At 39.3% G+C, this 19044-nt stretch overlaps 1 protein-coding gene across 1 annotated transcript in view; it reads right to left on the bottom strand.

Annotated features, from left to right (window-relative positions):
- LOC143040621 (voltage-dependent calcium channel subunit alpha-2/delta-1-like) overlaps positions 1-19044 on the bottom strand; it is a 57912-nt gene that overhangs the window by 23418 nt on the left and 15450 nt on the right. The window contains exon 6 of the mRNA XM_076211785.1: positions 6350-6540. Coding sequence (XP_076067900.1) covers positions 6350-6540 — 191 coding nt within the window. The remainder of the gene's footprint in view (positions 1-6349; positions 6541-19044) is intronic.

Genomic DNA, 19044 nt, shown 5'->3' with positions numbered 1-19044 from the left:
ACATGGATGTATCGTATGTTACACCAAGAATTTTCGGTGTGTTTGTGTGTGGTATTAGAGTGTTGTTGATGTAGAGATGAGGTATATATTTGTGTTCTTTTGTCCAGTTGGTGAGAAGTGTTGCTGTAGATTTGGTTGGAGCTATTTTGAGTCTGTTTGTGATGAACCATGTGTTGAGTGTGTCAAGGTAAGGCTGGATTATTTCTGCAGCTTTGTCTGTGTTACGATGTGTGCATGTGATTGTTATGTCATCTGCGTAGGAAGAGATTTGTATTTCTGAGGTGTCTGGTGTGGGTAAGTCATGCATGTATAGATTAAATAATGTGGGGGATAGAACTGAGCCCTGTGGTACTCCGTTCTTAATGTTTCTGATGTGCGATGATTGGCCATTATATGACACATGAGCATTCCTGCCTGCCAAATAATTGGCCAGCCATCTTTTGGTGTTATTGTGCATGTCTGTGTTATATATTTTATTTGTTAGGTTGTGGCGGGGGATAGCATCAAAAGCTTTACTAATGTCCAATGTTATAAGAAGTGTTCTGTGGTGGGGCCTATCTGAATTGATGCCATCTAAAATTCTTTGTGTGAGGTTTGTCAGAAGAGTGTTTGTGGAGTGTAGTGGCCTAAAACCGTGTTGTGAGTCAGCAAGGGGAATATATGGTGTGACAAGTTTAAGTATTAGGCGTTCAATGACTTTAGAGGGGGTGCAGAGAAGTGTGATTGGGCGGTGCGATGTTGGGATTGTTGGGTCTTTGTTCGGTTTTGGAATGGTGATTATTTTACCATGCTTCCAGATGTCGGGTATAGTGTTGTGTGAATAGCTGTAGTTTGCAATGTTTGTGAGTGCGTGTATACCTTGTGGTCCAATGTGTTTTAGGTGGATGTTGCTTATGTTATCAGGGCCACAGGCAGATGAGTGCTTGAGATTATGCATTATGAGTTTTGTCTGACTGTCTATGAAGGGTGTATAGTCTGAGTCTGTGGGGAAGTCTTTCTTACGTCGAATGGTGCGTCGGTCGTCAGGGTGAGATGTAAGATGGCTCGTCTGTGCAAAATGACGTATGAATGCGTTTGCTTGTTGTCTGTTTGAGGGTAGATTATCTGTTGTTGTGATTATTGCTGCGTGAGAGCGTGTAGTGTTAGTGTTGGATAGTGTGATGCTGTTGAGTGTTTTGTACAATTTGCTGGTGTTTGTTTTGTGATCAAGTGTATTGATAAAGTTTTGCCAATTTTGTGTTTTTTGTTCATGTATTTTATTAGCAATCACAGTGTTTAGTGTTTGTATTTGGTCTGCTATGTTTTGAGGGATAGGTGTGGGGGTATCGTGTTTAAGTGTGTCACGTTGTCTGATGAGGCCTTGGATTTCTGGTGTGAAGTTGGGGTTGTGTGATTTTCTGTTGCCTCTAGGGATGTATCTCTTGTCTGCGTTTTGTATGATTGTATTAAAAGCGTGCACAGCATTGTTTATGTTTGTGATTGGTGTACTGTTAAGTGTTTCAAAATGTTGTTCTGTCTCTTCAGTAAAAGCTTCCCAGTTAGCTCTCTTGTAATTGGTGTAAGTGTGTCTGTGGCCAGCTGGGGTGCATCTTGTTTTGGTGGTGATGATGATTGGAAGGTGGTCAGAGCCAAGGGCTCCGACCACTCTCCATGATGTTGTTGGGGTTAGGCAGGGGGAGCAAAAGGTGATATCAGGAGAGGAGGGAGTGTAGAGGGCTTGGTATGGGATATGTGTATGATTATGCGTGTTGTTCATGATATTCAATGAGTCGAATTGAGTCTGTATATCAAGCCCTCTGTCTGTGTCAGGGTTGTCGACATACCAGGCAGACGACTTGGCGTTGAAGTCACCACCCATGATCAGGTTGGGGATTGAGGTTAGTTGGCTGAGTTGAGGTCTGAAGGTGTTTGGAACTGTGGGGGATGATTGGGGGGGAATGTACATGTTAACTATTGTCAGTGTTGAATTGTTGCCTGTGCGGATTCGAATGGATTGGGTTTCTGTTGTGTTATCTGTGGTAGGGAGGAGAATTTTGGTTGTGGCACTTGTGTCCACAAAACAGATGGAGTGGTGGATCAGGATGATGAGTCCACCGCCATTGCCGTCAGTCCGGTCTTGTCTGATGGTGGTGTAATTATGAAATGATGGTGTTTTGTGTGAGTGTCTTAGTTTTGTTTCTTGTAAAATCGCAATGGGGAAGGTAAGTTGAGAGTGGAGGATAGATGGAGAAAGAGGAAAAGGACAAAAGGTAGGGAGGTGCTTAGAGTGCACACTGTAAATGAAAAGGAAAAGGAGGAGAACAAGAAGAAGCTGAGGGAGGAGTGGGAGGGAGTGAAGGATAGAGTAGAGCTAAGAGTGGAGGAGGAATGGGGATGGTTCAAGGAGGGAGTCACAAAGTGTGCAAAGATGGTGTGTGGAACAAGGGAGGACAGGAGGAAATAGAAGGAAGGGTAGTGAATGGTGGGATGAGGAAACAAAGAAGGTTGTAGAAGAGAAGAAATGAGCTTTCACAGATTGGTTACAAAATAGGATGAGGGAGTCATATGAGAGGTACAAAGAAAAGAAAAGAAAAGAGAAGTAAAGCAAAAGGTAAAGGAGGCAAAGAGGAGAGCAGATGTGAAATGGGGTAAGAGTATGACAGAAATTTTTGAAAGTAATAAAAAGATGTTTTGGAAAGAAATTAAGAGAGGAAGAGGAGGCAAATCAAGTAGAGAAGAAAAGGTAAAAGGTGCAGATGGAGAGATGATAATGGAAGAGAAGGCAGTAAGGGGAAGATGGGCAGAATATTTTAGGGAGTTGCTAAATGTGAAGGAGGATAGGGAGGGAAAGATAGCTGAAGTGGGAATTGCTAAGAAAATGACCATGATGAGTGAGGAAAATGGAGGAGAAATAAGGAAGGATGAAGTGAAGGCAGTTCTTAAGATGATGAAAGCAGGTAAGAAACCTGGTCTGGGTGGATGCCATGCAGAATGTTAAAAAAAAAAAAAGGAGGTACAGTGATGGTGGACTGGCTGGTGAGGTTATTTAATGTTTTCTGGAGAGAGAGTAGAGTGCCGGAGGACTGGAGGAGTGCCTGTATAGTTCCACTTTACAAGGGAAAAGGGGACAAGTGTGAATGTAGAAGTTTCAGAGGGATTAGCTTGTTAAGTGTTGTTGTTGTCGTTCCCTAGACTGTCTGTCTGAGCAGTCCCGTCTCCCCAAGGAATGCCACTGCCGAAACTGGGTTTTCTCACAAATCCTTTATAGAGTGTATGTTGTGTTGTTTGCGTGCATGATTGTGTATAATACAGTCTTCCATTATGTGTTGTATGGTATGGGGTGAAGTGTTACATCCTGGGCAGCTGTTCACAATGCGGTCATCCAGCCTCTTCTGGTAGCTTAGAAGTGCTGGGTGGTGGCCACACCGCAGTCTGGCCAGGTGGACTCTGTCCTTTCGTGGGAGAGAGGATTCAGAAGGGTGGATATCAGGGGGTCTGGCATGCAGCAGTGTGCAGTGTGTTAATGGAGCGGTGAGTGATATGATTATGAATATGTTTCCGGAGGCTGGTATTTGGTGGTTGTGGAGGAAGAGAAGAGAGTATCTGTTTGGCCCCCAAGGGTTGGGGGCCAAACAGCAGCAACCACCCCTGGCCATCAGCTCTACGCAGGTGGCACCGATCCCCAAGAGGAGCTATGCATGCCTTGGGGAGTACCACAATCCTTTTTCCCAACATGCAATGTTAAAGGTCAGATATCAACAGATATACCATTCGCTAAAAAACATCGTATTGCTCGAAAAAGTACTTTTTAAAAGCATACAAATAAAGTTTTTACCTATTACAGAAGAATTTATTCAGAAAATTCACTTTTAATTGCGCCTCGCATACCACTTTTCCGAAGTCTAGATATTCAGAATAACAATATTGTTTGTTTGGCAACTGTGACGTCACGAACGCGGAATTCCCCGAACCTTTCCCGAAGCGCACGGGCGGAATGTTTCGAATAGCAGACGACGCAATGAAATGAAGACAAAACTGTTTTTTGCCAAATTTGATAAGATGTAGATGGTGGAATTATATAGAATACTGTCAGTATGTTTTTTTATGTACATTAAACTGTAAATACAAAAAGTTATGGAAGTCTTGATATCTGACCTTTATAGGTCAGATATCAAGACTTCCATAACTCTTTGTATTTACAGTTTAATGTACATAAAAAAAACATACTGACAGTATTCTATATAATTCCACCATCTACATCTTATCAAATTTGGCAAAAAACAGTTTTGTCTTCATTTCATTGCGTCGTCTGCTATTCGAAACATTCCGCCCGTGCGCTTCGGGAAAGGTTCGGGGAATTCCGCGTTTGTGACGTCACAGTTGCCAAACAAACAATATTGTTATTCTGAATATCTAGACTTCGGAAAAGTGGTATGCGAGGCGCAATTAAAAGTGAATTTTCTGAATAAATTCTTCTGTAATAGGTAAAAACTTTATTTGTATGCTTTTAAAAAGTACTTTTTCGATGATTTTTAGTGAATGGTATATCTGTTGATATCTGACCTTTAAGTGTAGTTGGGAAGGCTTATGGGAGGATCTTGATTGAGAGGATTAGGAGAGGAACAGAGGGAGTAATTGGTGAGGAACAGTGTGGATTTAGGATGGGTAGAGGTTGTGTAGATCAGATTTTTGTGGTAAGACATATGTGAGAAAGCTATAGGAAAGGGGAAGGATGTTTTTTGGGCTTTTATGGATCTGGAAAAGGCTTACGACAGGGTAGACAGAAAGGCACTGTGGGAGGTTTAGCGGATATACGGGATAGGAGGAAAGCTTCTAGGAGCTGTCAAGAGTTTTTATGAGAGTAGTAGAGCTTGTGTCAGGATTAGAAATGGAGAGAGTGAGTGGTTTGAGGTAAAGGTGGGACTTCACCAAGGATGTGTTGTCACCCTGGCTGTTCAACTTGTACATGGACGGGGTAGTGCAAGAGGTAAATGCAAGGGTACTGGGTCAGGGATTGGAGATGGTTAAAGAAAATGGAGAAAAGTGGGTGGTGACCCAGTTGTTGTTTGTGAACAACACTGCGCTTGTGGCAGGATCAGAGGAGGGATTGAGGAAGTTGGTGACAGAGTTTGAGTGTGTGATAGAAGAAAGCTGAAGATAAATGTGGGTAAAAGTAAGGTGATGAGATGTTCAAGGGGTGAAAGTGGCAGTAGACTGGAAGTGAGCATTAAGGGAGAGCGACTGGAAGAAGTGGATAGTTTTAGATACTTAGGTGCAAATGTGGCAGGAAAAGGTGGAGTGGAGGTGGAGGTAGAATGTAGATTGAGAGAAGCGAGTAAATGCCTTGGTGGATTAAAAAGTGTAATGAAGGAGTGATTGTGCCAACAGCACTGTATGGGGCAGAAACGTGGAACATAAGAGAGGAAGAGAGAAGGAGTTTGAATGTGTTTGAGATGAGGTGTCTGAGAAGTATGATGGGGGTTACTAGGCTAGATAGAGTGAGAAATGAGGAGGTGAGGAGGAGAACAGGGGTGGAAAAGGAGTTGGGAGATAGGGTTGATGAAAGAGTATTAGGATGGTTTGGACACATGGAAAGAATGAGTGAAGAAAGACTAGTAAAAGAGGTATGGAAGGCAGATGTGGAGGGAGTGAACATGAGGGGATGTCCTATGATGAAGTGGATGGATGGGGTGAAGGGGGCTTTGGGGAAAAGGGGAATGTCTGTTGAGGAAGGAAGGGAGAGGACAGAAGACAGGGGTGAATGGTTGTATATAGATGATGTTGTGATGCATGAGGTGGAATGGGTGGGGGGATGGGGTGTGAAGTAGTATGTGTGAGCAAAAGTTGATGCAGCCTGAAGGGATTTCTCCCCGTCTTCTCCTTTTATGCATGGGGGGACGGAGAGGGGGGGGGGTCGCTGAATGACAAGGTGCAGGGATGACCCGTCGTCCAGGAGGTTCTAAGATAAGAGGGAGGGTGGAGGGGTGTGGAGTGTATTCAGGGATGGAATGGGTGGGAATGATTTTATGCCTTTTTCTTTTTGGTTACCTCCCTTGTAAGGGGGAAAAAGCCTTGGTATATGTATGTATGCTTAAGCATATATGAGTTCAAAATGTTATGGCAAAAAAGTATCAAGAGATGGAATACAAAAATTAACTTTATCCTGTGCAGCACGATGAAATAAATGCACAGGTCTTCCCAACCAAGAAAGCATATTTAGTGATATGCAAGAACTTTGATAAACCCTTTTGTAACTATAATCTCTATACTCAAACTTTCACATGACTTGTTCCTCATCTTATGTCTCATACAATTATAGTAATCCATCTTTTGTGAATACTGACTGCTATGAAAAAATAATGAAACTAACATTCAGTGAAGTTTGTGAGAATTGTTTCTATGAGTTCTTCAAGAGAGTCCAGGTCTTCCTTCATGCTGAGGTCATTGCAGTAGGGCCAAGGAGCAAGAATGACTCCAGAAGATTTGAGGTCTCTGGCCTTTTCAAGATCTTGACTTTTGACTTGCATATGGTGGGATTCTGGCAGAGTTACAATGGCAAGGCTGTAAAAAGAACATAAAATAATTTTTTCAAGTGTCTGAATGAATAAAATTTGCAAGAGAGACTTGGAGTCATGGATAAATACAAGGGAATGTACTATAGTACAGTATACTCAACTCTATGCCAAGTCTCTAATCTTCAACATGATGTTGAACTTACAATATTTTCCAAAGGGCAGTCTCAATATTGTCAATGGGCTAGTACAATATACATTGATACAAGGACACAATGAAAAATCTAGGCATAAATTAAATACTTAAATGATCATCTTTTATCTGATTTTATTTGATTTGGTTTAACAACATAAATTCCTCTTTTCAAAGAGGGCTAGGATGGTGCTTCCTTACAGATTTTTCTTTTTTAAGTAGGGAATTTAATGGAATGTGCCCTTCCTTGACTTTTGGCAAAGTAAAGTGGTGATGAAATAGATAGGAGTGGAATTATGCCATTTGACTTTGGCTACCTTCTTTGTAAGGGGAAAAACCTCTTGGTATGTGTGTGTGCATATGAACTTATTTCAAACTGCATCCACTCTTGACCTCTGCCACAAGTAGCAACACTCTCACCTACTTAACCATAATTGTTTATCTATATATCAAAAGCTTTTTCCCCCTTATAAGGGAGGTAACCAAGTCAAAGGAACACCCCTTCTTCCCTCTCATCTTAACTCCTCATGGATGATGAGTCATCCCTGTAGCCCACTCACTGCCCTGGGTCAGAAGCAATGCAGTAAGATGCAGTACATCCACAGCAATGCCATTTCACTTAATCAGCGACCACCCCTCTCTGCCCCCTCATGCAGAAAAAGATGGGGAGAAATCCCTTCAAGCTGTCAAAATATCATTCACACATAAGCACCCTTTACCCCCCACCCTCCATCTCTCCCTTCCTTGCATAACAGTATCATCTATACCCAGTCACTCTTCACTCATCCCTATTTCCTGCCTTCTCCCTTCCTTGCTCAACAGACATTCCCTTTCTTGCTCAATGCCTTCTTCACCCCATCCAACCATCTCAACCTCAGTCGTCCCCTCAAGTTCACTCCATCCACCTCTGCCTTCCACACCTTTTTACTAATCTTTCTTCACTCATTCTTTCCGTGTGTCCAAACCACCCCAATACTCTTCCATCAGCCCTATCTGCCATCTCCTTTTCCACTCCTGCTCTCCTCACCTCATTTCTCACTCTCTCCTACCTAGTAACCCATACCATACTTCTCAGACATTTAATCTCAAATACATTCAATCTTTTCCTCTCTGCCTCTCTTAAATTCCAAGTCTCTGCCCCATACAGTGCTGTTGGCATGATCAGCCCTTCATATAATTTCCTCTTCACATTCATTCTCAGATACTTATTTCTCATTAAATTTTTTAATCCCCCAAGGTATTTACTTGCTTCTCTCAGTCTACAATTTACCTCCACCTCTATTCCTCCCTTTCCTACCACACATGACCCCAAATACCTAAAGCTATCCACTTCCTCCAGCCTCCCTCTGTTGAGACTTACTTGTAACTCACTGCCATCCTCTCCCTTTGTACATCTCATCACCTTGCTTCTACCCATATTTAGCTTCAACTTTCTTCTACTGCATATCTTCACAAATTCCATCATTAACTTCCTTAATCCCCCCTCTGACCCTGCCACTAGTGCAGTGTTGTAAGCAAACAACAACTGGCTCACCTCCCATTTTTCTACATTTTCTTTAACAATCTCCAGTCCCCTGCCCATTACCTTTGCCTTTACCTCCCACACCACCCCATCCATGTACAAATTTTTTAAACATGTTATGGGAGTCTGTATTGTGTATGTATAATTATTTATATAGATATGTACATATAAAGCCACCTAGCAGGTTTGTGCTTGGAAGTTGTGAATGTGTGTTGGACCTACCCCACGCAGGGTAGGCAGTCTTGTATTTGCACTGGTCAAAGACTCACACACTCTGTCCATGTAGATTTGTTATAAATTGTACCAATACTGATGTGTGAACTCTTTTATTTGCCACCCTAAGCATATGGAAGTGGTAAACTTAATGTTTGACAATTATTGCAACAATTCACTGTGAAAACTAGTGCACTAGTGAACTACCCTTTTTGCAGGTATTAACCTAGTTGTATTTACCTAGTTATATTTTGCAGGAAGGGAAGCTACACTCGTGGTGTCCTCCCTTTGTATTTCACAGTGTCTAGTTTGCTCTTAAACTCATGAATAGTTTTTGCATAAACTATTTCATTGTCCAGTTTGTTCCAAGTGTCTACCACTCTGTGGAAAACTGTTTTTCTTCAGATCTCTTCTATAGTTATGTTTTTTTATATTTTCTTTCCATGTCCTCTTATGCTTCTCTTGTCCCAGTTTAACAAATCCTCTCTATCAAGTATTTCTGTGCCCTTTATGAGTCTGTAGATGGTCAGTAGGTCACCTCTCTTCTTTGCTTCAGAGTTGGTAACTCCAGCTCATCCAATCTCTCCTCATATGACAAGTTTGCAAGTGCAGGTGCCATTTTTGTGGCTGCTCTCTGGATTCTTTCTATTTTCTTTATATTCTTTTTGGTACTGGTTGACCACAATGTTGCCGCATATTCTAGTCTCGGCCTTATTAGTGTGACCAATATTTTTTTTAAATAATTTCTTCGTCGAAATATGTAAATACCATTTTTATTGATCTTAGCAAGTTGTAGGATTCTCCGACAATTTTGTTTATCTGTTTATCATAGGACAAGTCATTTGAGATGATTACACCCAAATCTTTTTCGGATCTCTCTTTCTTTACCTCCTTGGTTCCAATTTTATATTGTCCTGATATTCTATTTTTGCTTTTTCCAAACTCCATTATGCTACACTTGTTAATATTGAAGGTGTTTCCATACATATGTTTTTCTCTTGTTTTTCCTTCATTTTCACAGCTAGGTTTGGACTATCACAATTGTGGAAGTGCAACGAGTGAAATATTGGACTGCTTCATATTTGAGGGACATCACTCCAAGCCATTTTTGCCTTCAAAGTTTGTGCTTATATCCAGACTACTCACTTCCTATGTTGGCCCAGTTTGTATCATCATAATACTGCAAGATTTTTCAACATCTTGCTGCAATAATTGCAACTTTTCCATCATTGGGCGCATGAATGTTGTTAGATGAATATTGACTTTCCAGCCCATGCAGTATCCATTACTTGCCACATTGTTTACCCATTTTGATTGGTCTTATTATTATTACTCCTTGAAGTCCTTACTTTTCATCTAGTCTCATGTATTGTGAGAGACTAGTTTCATTTGAATAATAGTGTCTTTTTTTTTCCATGCTCATATTACCAGGTTTTGTAGATGTGAACCAAGATCACTTGCATGGCTGTTGATCTGCAGCTACTCCCTGTGTGGACGAGAGCCATACTGCATTCAATGGTCTCCTATCCTGTCTTCTGAGGATACTTCTTCACAATGCAAATTTCCCTCTCAAAGCAGATGATGCCAACATTTATGTGTGTAGTCTGTGCATCTATGTAATTACTCCCATATCTACTTTTATGTATGCATCTCTATATTTGTAACTGTTTCCTAAGTAGGCATCACTGTGTATGTAATTGTTTTCTGAGTACATGTTGCTTATAAGTGGTCAAACCATACCGGCCCTCTTAATTGTACTCATCTCAATATGTCTAATGATAAAGTCTCCTCCTTTCTCCACGATAACATAATGGCACCCCTAACTATGCCTCATCCCACTCTGACACTATTATACTAGGAACACACTCTTACTAAATTCTCTGGTGAGGATCCTAATTATACCACGTCTGCCTTCCTACAACAGTGTGAGAATAGTATCAACACTAATGTCATTAAAGGGTCAGAAATAATTTCTTTTGTAAGGTCTCAATTCACTAGCCTCTGGGATGATGTCAGCTTCATACGTCAACCCAAGAGCTGTGAACTGTGATTACACCACTTTCAAAGCAAATTTTCTTAAGATGTTTTATGTTGATGTTATAGGTGATAATTTTCTCTGGTGCTACAGATTGGCTGATGTGCTTACCTCCTATATGGGCACTGAGAATTTTATGTGTGCTCAAGCTAGAGCCTCTGAAGCATTAGATTCTTTGATACATTCACACTGGACAGAAACTCCATCACTTTAGATAGACTACGACTTGTTTTGGAGTATCTATTCTACATCTTGTTCCTTACTCCTTCTGAATTAAGGATTGGTTCTTCTCTTAATTATCAGCCATATGAATCTTTATTCTCATTTGCAACAAAGCTTTCTAAGAAGTTAAAAGAACTGTCCCCATCATGCCTTGCTAGCTCCAACAATACCTAGCCATTTACAGCAGACTACAGAGGTTTTTCCTCCTCCTCCACCATCTACTCTGTCTTCAATACCTACTAAGAAGAGCACCCCTTCATCACCTCCTCTGTCTTCAACACCTACACAGAGTACTCCTACACCTACATCTACCATACTTTAATGCATGTATTATAACAAAGTAGGTCATTCTAGTGTTTACTGTTTCCTTATTAAGCATCATGAGCAAAAATCTAAGCAGACTCCTGTACGTAGACGCTACTTCCTCTTCTAGTTTTGCTCGACTTTTCAAGACTGTCATTTCAGCCACAATCTAGCTAATGTCATGTCCATGGACAGTGTAGCCGTTCTACTCATCAGTATTCCACGATTTTGCAGCTTCAAGCAGACAATAGTTCAGTCCCCAAACATACTCCCATTTTCACAAGTGCCCATATCACAATTCCAAAGACTAATTAACTGTGACCAGTTCAAAATTGTCCCTTTAGTGGCTGCTGTCTCTTCCCAATTCCTTACCTTTCAGTGTTATGTGGAGCAGATACCTATCTCTGTAACATTAGACACTAGGGCAGAATGTAGTCTTATGAGCAGCAAGGTATACTCTGCTCTAAAGGATTAGTATAATGTACCATTGTTACCTTCTTGTAGTGCTTTGCAAGCTGTACAAGGCTCTCCCTTGTCTATTCTTGGATCTATTTGCATTCCCTTAAGGTTTTCTTCCCATGCTAAAGTGTTTCATGTTAACTTTGTGGTAGTTTCTGATTTCATACTTCAGTGTAATTGTCTCAGGCTTTGATACTTTAACAACTCATGCTATAGATATATCTCCTCTATGCTGTATGGTTACTTTTGACAACAATGTAATTTCTGCAATAGACAGGCCTATTTCTATACATAGCTCACCACTGTGCATGCTCTGCCCAGGGTTAAAAACTAAGGGTTCAAAATTTTAGGCCTTCCTGTACTTTCTTGTGCTGCTGTTGTTGTAGGCGAGCATTTTATTAGTCCTTCTAGTTCAGTTCAAGTTCCAATGTGCATTTCAGATGCCCCAATTGGTTCAGACATCTTATCTCAACCTGACTATGTTCGTGTTAGACATCTTGCTTTAGAGGGTACTCTCCCACTGTTCATAAGGACTGCATTACCACGGCCATAACCAACATTACTGGTGCTCCTATCACACTCTCTTCTGGTGTTCATTTAGGTTCTTTTGATGTCGTTTAAGTTAACACTGTCCAGGATTCGTCTCCTCTTATACCAGCTTCTATTCAATAATGCATATTCAATTCACATGCAACTGATACAGCTCATTTCTTTCAGTATGTGACATATGGAGGTAACATTGATTTTCCTGAGGTAAGAGATCATCTCATTGAATTGTCACATTGTCAAGCTTCAGCCTTACCTGCTGAATGGCTGGGAGTTACAGATTGTGTTGTCTATACCAGGGGTGCCTCCAGTCTACATCCCTTCTTACAGGTTGCCTTATTCTCATAGACTTATAGCTCAGTCTTTAGTTGATGAGTTGTTGAGTGAAGGTGTCATACAAGAGTCTCATTCCAAGTGGAACTCCCAATTCTTTCTTTTGCCCAAGAAGATCGGATCATTCCACCCTGTTATGGATTATAGGCATGTCAACGATGTCATAGTTCCAGATCATTAGCCTTTCCTGTGTTGAGTGATTTTCTTCTGTCCATAGAAACAGGTAACAGTATTCACCATCTTGGACCTAAAGGCTGGCTTTTGGCAGATTCTTTTGGAGGAAAAGTCTCGTAAGATCACGACTTCCTCCACTCCGTCAGGGCATTATGAATGGCTTCGATGCCCCATGGGTTTGCAGAATGCTCCTTTAGCATATCGCGTCTTAATAACTCCATTTCACATGGACTAGTGGATAATGGACTTTTTGTGTATCTGGATGACTTAATTCTAGTTTCCAAGGATGTGGAAAGTCACTTTCATAAGTTGTCCTTAGTGTTGCAACGTTTTGTTGAAGTTGGGTTGAAGCTCAATTTTCCCAAATAATAATTTTTAAGTCCAGCATCTAATTCTTAGGTCATGTGGTAGACAAAGATGGTATTCATACAACAGATGATAAGATCAAAACTGTTAGAAACTTTCCTACGCCTAAGACAGTTGAACAAGTATGTTCTTTCCTAGGATTGGCAGGCTACTATCATGCTTTTGTAAAAAACTTTGCTTCCATAGCTTCACCTCTTACTTGTCTTCTCAAAAAGAATGCTTCCTTCTAGTGGCATGATGCTCATCAGAAAAGTTCTGACACCTTGACACCTTGACACCTTACTTAGGTACCTGTGTTGGCATTCCCAGGTTATACTATTCCTTTTACCATTTGCACTGATGCTTTTAGTCTAGGTATTAGAGGTGTCCTAATGCAGCAAGTAGATGATTGTCGTTCATGTGTCATTGCATATGCTAGCCATTAGCTCAATCATGCTGTGTCTTGCTACTCAGTTACACATCTGGAAGCTTTAGCAGTGGTGTGGGCTTTAAAGCAGTTTCATGACATAAGTTTTGGATATCCCATCACAGTTTACACAGAACAGTGCTGTCACACAACTTATCGAAAAACAAAAATCTTTCAGGCCACCTAGCCATATGGTTTCTTACTATTGAGGAGTTTAATCCAGTCTTTAAGCATATCCCAGGATATGTAAACAATGTTGCAGGTGCATTTTCATGTAATATACCCATAGCTGCTGTTGCTGTGATTCAAGATTTAGCCAAAACTCAATGTGAGGACCCTGTTTGGTCTGCTGTCATTCATGCCTTAGCATCTGAGGATGATGCTACCTTGCCAAAATTGCCTGTGCCTCTGTCTCAGTTCTCCTTAAAAGACAGTGTTCTCACTCATAATGCGAAAGTGTTTGTGCAAGGTATTTACCTAGTTGTATCATACGGGAAGGGGGCTATGCTCGTGGTGACCCATCTTTGCATCTTTCACCATCAAATTTTTTCTTAAAATCTTGAATTGTGTTTGCACACACTGTTTCTTTATCTAGATTATTCCAGATGTCCAGCACCCTGTGTGGGAAGCTATTTTTTCAGATATCTTCTATAATTATCCTTTTTGAGTTTCTTTTCATGTCCTCTTGTTTTTCCATTGTCACATTTTAGTAAATCCTTTCTATCAAGGATTTCCATTTCTTTCATGATTCTATAGTCAGTAGATCACCTCTTTCTCTTCTCTGCTCCAGTGTTTGTAGTTCCAATTTGGATAATCTTTGTTCGTATGTTAATTTGGAAAGAGCTGGTGCCATTTTTGTTGTTGCTCTCTGTATTCTTTCACATTTCTTTATATTCTTTTTAGTACTGTGTGACCATAATTCTGCTACATATTCCAGTTTTAGTGTTATTAATGTAACTAATATTTTTTCTATCATTTCTTCATCCAAATACTCAAATGCCACTTTCATTGACCTTTATAGGTTGAAGGTTTCTCTGACTATTTTGTTGATATGTTTGTCTGGTGTCATATCTTTGCTGATTATTACTCCAAGGTCTCTTTCCGAGGTCACTTTTTGATTTCTTCTTCACCAATTTTATAATTTTTTGATATTCTGTTTTTTCTTTTTCCAAACTCCATTATACTACATTTCTTGATATTGAAATTCACTTCCCTTTTTTGAGTCCATTTCCAGATTTTGTCCAGGTCTGATTGTAATGATTCACAATCCTCCTCTGTTTTTACTTTCTTTAGTATTTTTGTGTCATCTGTGAAGAAATTCATATAACACTCCACTCCTTCATCCATGTTGTTTATATATATGACAAACATGATTGGAGCCAGCACCGACCCTTGCGGGACACCACTTGTCATTTCTTCCCATTTTGAGTATTTGTCTCTAATTACTACTCCCATTTTTCTCCCAGTCAAGAAGTCTTTCACCCATTCCAATAATTTACCTCTGATGCCACCTATCGATTCTATTTTTCTTATTAATTCTTTGTGTGGTACCTTTATCAAATGCTTTTCATAGGTCTAGATAGGCACAGTCTGCCCATCCATCTCTCTCTTGTATCATTTCTATTAGTCTCAAACAGAAATAGACCAAGTTTGTTGTACATGATCTTCTTTGTTTAAATCCAAATTGATTTGGATTCAGTATAGTTTTTTCTTCCAGATGTTTAACCCATCTACTTTTGATCATTTTTTCACATAATTTTGCTGTGCTTGTTATGGAGACCAGTCTGTAGTTAGTTGGATTTTCCTGGTTTCCTCCTTTATATATTGGTACAATATTTACATTTTTCCAGTCTTGTGGTACCTTTCCTTCTTTGAGCGAGCATTTGATTATATTGTATATTTTATCCGTTAACTCCTCTACATATTCTTTCAATATCCAATTTGCAATTCCATCTGGAACATGAGATTTTCTAACATCAAGGTTTTTTATTTGGTTGCTAATTTCCTTCTGTGTTACATTTACTTCCTTCATTGGGGGGGGGGGGGATTTTTGTCTCTATTTGCTCACAGTTAGGTGAGTTCTCAATTGTGAATACCAATTTGAAATGATTATTCATAATTTCTGCCATTTCTTGTTCTTCGGTATATTCATAACTTCCCTGGTGCAACTTTTCTATTTCTTGTTTGTTTGTTAGTTTATCATTCCTATATCTGTAAAATAGTTTAGGTTGTTCCTTGCATTTTTTTTTCATGGTTTCCCTTTTCATCTTTGCATATTTTTACATAATCATCTCTTAGTTTGATGTATGTTTGCCATTTGCTCATTTTTTTGTCTTTTTTCCATTTTTCCCAGGCTTTGCCTCTTTTATCCTTAGCTTCACTACATTTTTTGTTGTACCAGTTCTTTATGTATACTCTTTCTTGCTTTAGTTGTGGTACATATTTGTTCATTATAAATTTCTTTTAGTATACAGGTAGCCGTCAACTTACGACCTATGCGACTTACGACTGATCGACTTTACGACCACGAGATGGTGCAATAATATCTAACATTTAATAGAGTAATAGAATTGCAATGTTATGCCTGGCAGTGCAGTACATTACTCTGCACGCTGCGAGACGCGAGTACGATAGTTTTGGCAGGCTGCCGGCAGCGTCAGCATCCATGCCAGCTAAATATTCTTTCATTTTGTTTGTTTGAAGTAAAATGTTTCCTAATTTTGCATTGCATTTTGTATGTTTGTATGTTTTGCAATTAATAAAATATAACAAACTTTTTATGCCTAGACTAGTTTGTTGTCGATAACAATATGTTCGGTACAGTACTTAAACGAAAAGAATGTATTTTGGTGAAATAAAAAAAATCCTATTTTCGCCTTACATTTTGTATTTTTATGTTTTGCAATTAATAAAATGTAATAGTATTTTTTATGCCTAGTCTGTTGTCGATGACAAAATGTTCGGTGCAGCATTTTGTATTTTTATGTTTTGCGATTAATAAAATGTAACATTAAACTTTGTTTATGCCTAGTCTGTTGTCGATAACGATGTTTTCGGTACAGTACGTAAATGAAGAGATGTGTTTCGAAATATATTTTTTCCTAATTTTGCTTTACAATGATTTTAATGTAACCAACAAAAAAGGATTTGTAGGTCAAAGATGACAGGACTTTACTCAGTATGCATAGGCCTAGGCTACGTTTCCTAACGAAAATGATAAAAAGTTAATGAATATTAAACAACGTAGCTCAAAAATAATAAGATTTTATTCAGTATGCATACGTTTCCTAAAGAAAGTCTGATGGTAAAATAATACAAAGGTTAACAAATACAGTATTAAATATCATAGGTCAAAGATGATAGGATTTTATTCAATATGCTTAGGCCTAGGCTACGTTTCCCAAAGAAAATCAGATGAAATTATGAAAAGGTTAAAAATACTATACAACATAGTTCAAAGATGCTAAGATTATTTCAGTATGCTAAATATACAATTATATATATATATATACTATATAAAGGGTAATATATACTGTATATATATAGACCGACTTGCGTCCAGATCGACTTACGACCTGTCTGTCGGAACCGAACTCTGTCGTAAGTCGACGACTACCTGTATTCCATTTCTCTTCCATCCTTGTTTCTTCCTTTAGGAATTTTTCCCAGTTTGCATTACAAAAGAATTTTCTAAGTTTCTCAAAATTTGTTTTGTTGTACATTGGTCTTCCTGTTCTATCTTTCTCATTTCTTCTTAGGCCTATTCTTTCTTTTAGTTTGAATTTTATTAGTACATGGTCACTCTTTCCTATTGGTGTTTTGTAATCTATTCTGTCCTTAATTTCAGGTTCTGAAGTAAATATTAAATCCAGTCTCAATGGTTCCTCATTGTTTCTGTATCTGGTATTTTCCTTTATCCACTGAGTTATTGTGTATTCAATGGTCATGTCTAGCAGCATGGTGCCCCAGATGTTTTCTCCACCCTTTACTGTAATTTCTTCCTAACATATTTCTTTTGAATTAAAATCATCCATTATTACTATGTTTCCTCTTTCCCTCAGTATATCAGTCAGTTCATATTTAGTATCTTCCAACAGTTTGGAATGATCATTTTCTGTCCAGGACTGTGTTTTGGGGGGTACATACACTACTACAAATTTTCTACATTTCATGTTGTTGCTTTCAACTTTTATCATAACTGATTCTACATTGTTTTTTCCTTCTGTTATCTTTGTCACATTTAAGTCTTTCCAGTCAAAAATAACACTCCCCCTCCCTGTTTCTCCTTTCTATTCTTCATCTAACAGTTGTATAGACCTTGTCTCACAGTTAGTGATCCACAAGTCTTTAGTCCATTGTTTCATCTCTTGCTCATGATTCCCCTCAAGCTGGTCACCCAGGTCATGACAAAATTCAGGCTATGGCTCACAAGAAATATTATTGACCTAGAATGCATTAAGACTTTGCCACTCATGTAGCTCAGTGCAAGTCTTGTGCTTAGAACAAAGGTTCTACTCACACTGCTCCTATTCTAGAGTATCCTATTCCTTCTTGCTCCTTTGACACTGTCACCAGTGATCTCTTGCAATTGCCCCATAGCATTCAAGGCTCAGTGTACATTCTTGTATGTGTTGATCACTTTAGCCATTCTGTGATATTGGCTCCTTTGCAAAATAAATCTGCTCCAGTAGTTGTTCATGTTCTAGTCTCCCATATTTCCTGTCCTTACACTACTCCTTCAGTGTTGTTTAATGACAATGGGACTGAGTTTAAGAATGAAGTCATTGCCAACATTTGCAAACAATACAACATTACCCAGACTTTTGTAACTGCTTATCCTCCTCTAAGAGTCCGGTGGAGCAGACAAATAGGAAAATACCTGACATCCAAAGGCTGTTGCTTGTGATCTGCAGGAAACTTGGGAAGACTGGCCACCTCATTATGTCATTTATGTAACAATGGGAAAGACACCTCATTATGTCATTTATGGTTCTGAGAAGAGGTTTCCATATAATCTTTTGGATAGTCCTATTTGTCCTCTCTACAACTTTGAAGATTACAGTTACCTTCAGTGCAGCGAAAAAAATACACGGGAGCGACGAGTGATTTCGCTCGGGAAAGTTCCAATGTCGCTCTTGCAAATCCAATAGCGGGAGCGATCCCCCACAAAAAAATCGCTCCCGCAGCAAGATTCAATGTTTTTCATGCATTATCCATCATTTAGCAATCCCTTAATCCCATCACCATTGATGAAAGGATCAGAGCAAACACAACTTACCCGTGATCAATCATTGTATTATCAATCGATATCATAAGTGCAACACATCAATCAACTTTAATTTGTTGATGTACGTACGTATGTTTACGCGGTATAGCTGCTAGAGTTCAATAGCTTACCTAGCCTAGCTATTATCAGCTGCATGCGCGCGTATACTATAGTACATGTTGACTAGACTCTACACGACTTTCGTGCTACATAATGTCGCTAGTTGCGAATTGCATAGTACCTGTATGCAGGGAAGTTCATTGGTTGCATGCAGCTAGCTGCCCAATCAACGCACTGACTACATGTACCCAATACCACATAACCGCATGCATACGTACACTGTACACATGCAAACTCGCTCGAGGCCTAGGAGGGAAACTGGGAAATCCCATTTATAACCTCGTTTGCGTATTTATGAGAAAACAAAACAGAATCAAATGTTTGGTTAGTAATTGAAAGTAAATAAATTCAAGTATAAATATGAACATTTGATAATGATATATTTAGTTCATAAA

This window comes from Oratosquilla oratoria, chromosome 29, assembly GCF_046742065.1.
Source record: "Oratosquilla oratoria isolate Oo_2021 chromosome 29, ASM4674206v1, whole genome shotgun sequence".
Taxonomy (NCBI): Eukaryota; Metazoa; Arthropoda; class Malacostraca; order Stomatopoda; family Squillidae; genus Oratosquilla; species Oratosquilla oratoria.
The sequence above is the reverse complement of the archived record's forward strand: the minus strand, read 5'-3'. Positions and strand labels throughout refer to the sequence as shown.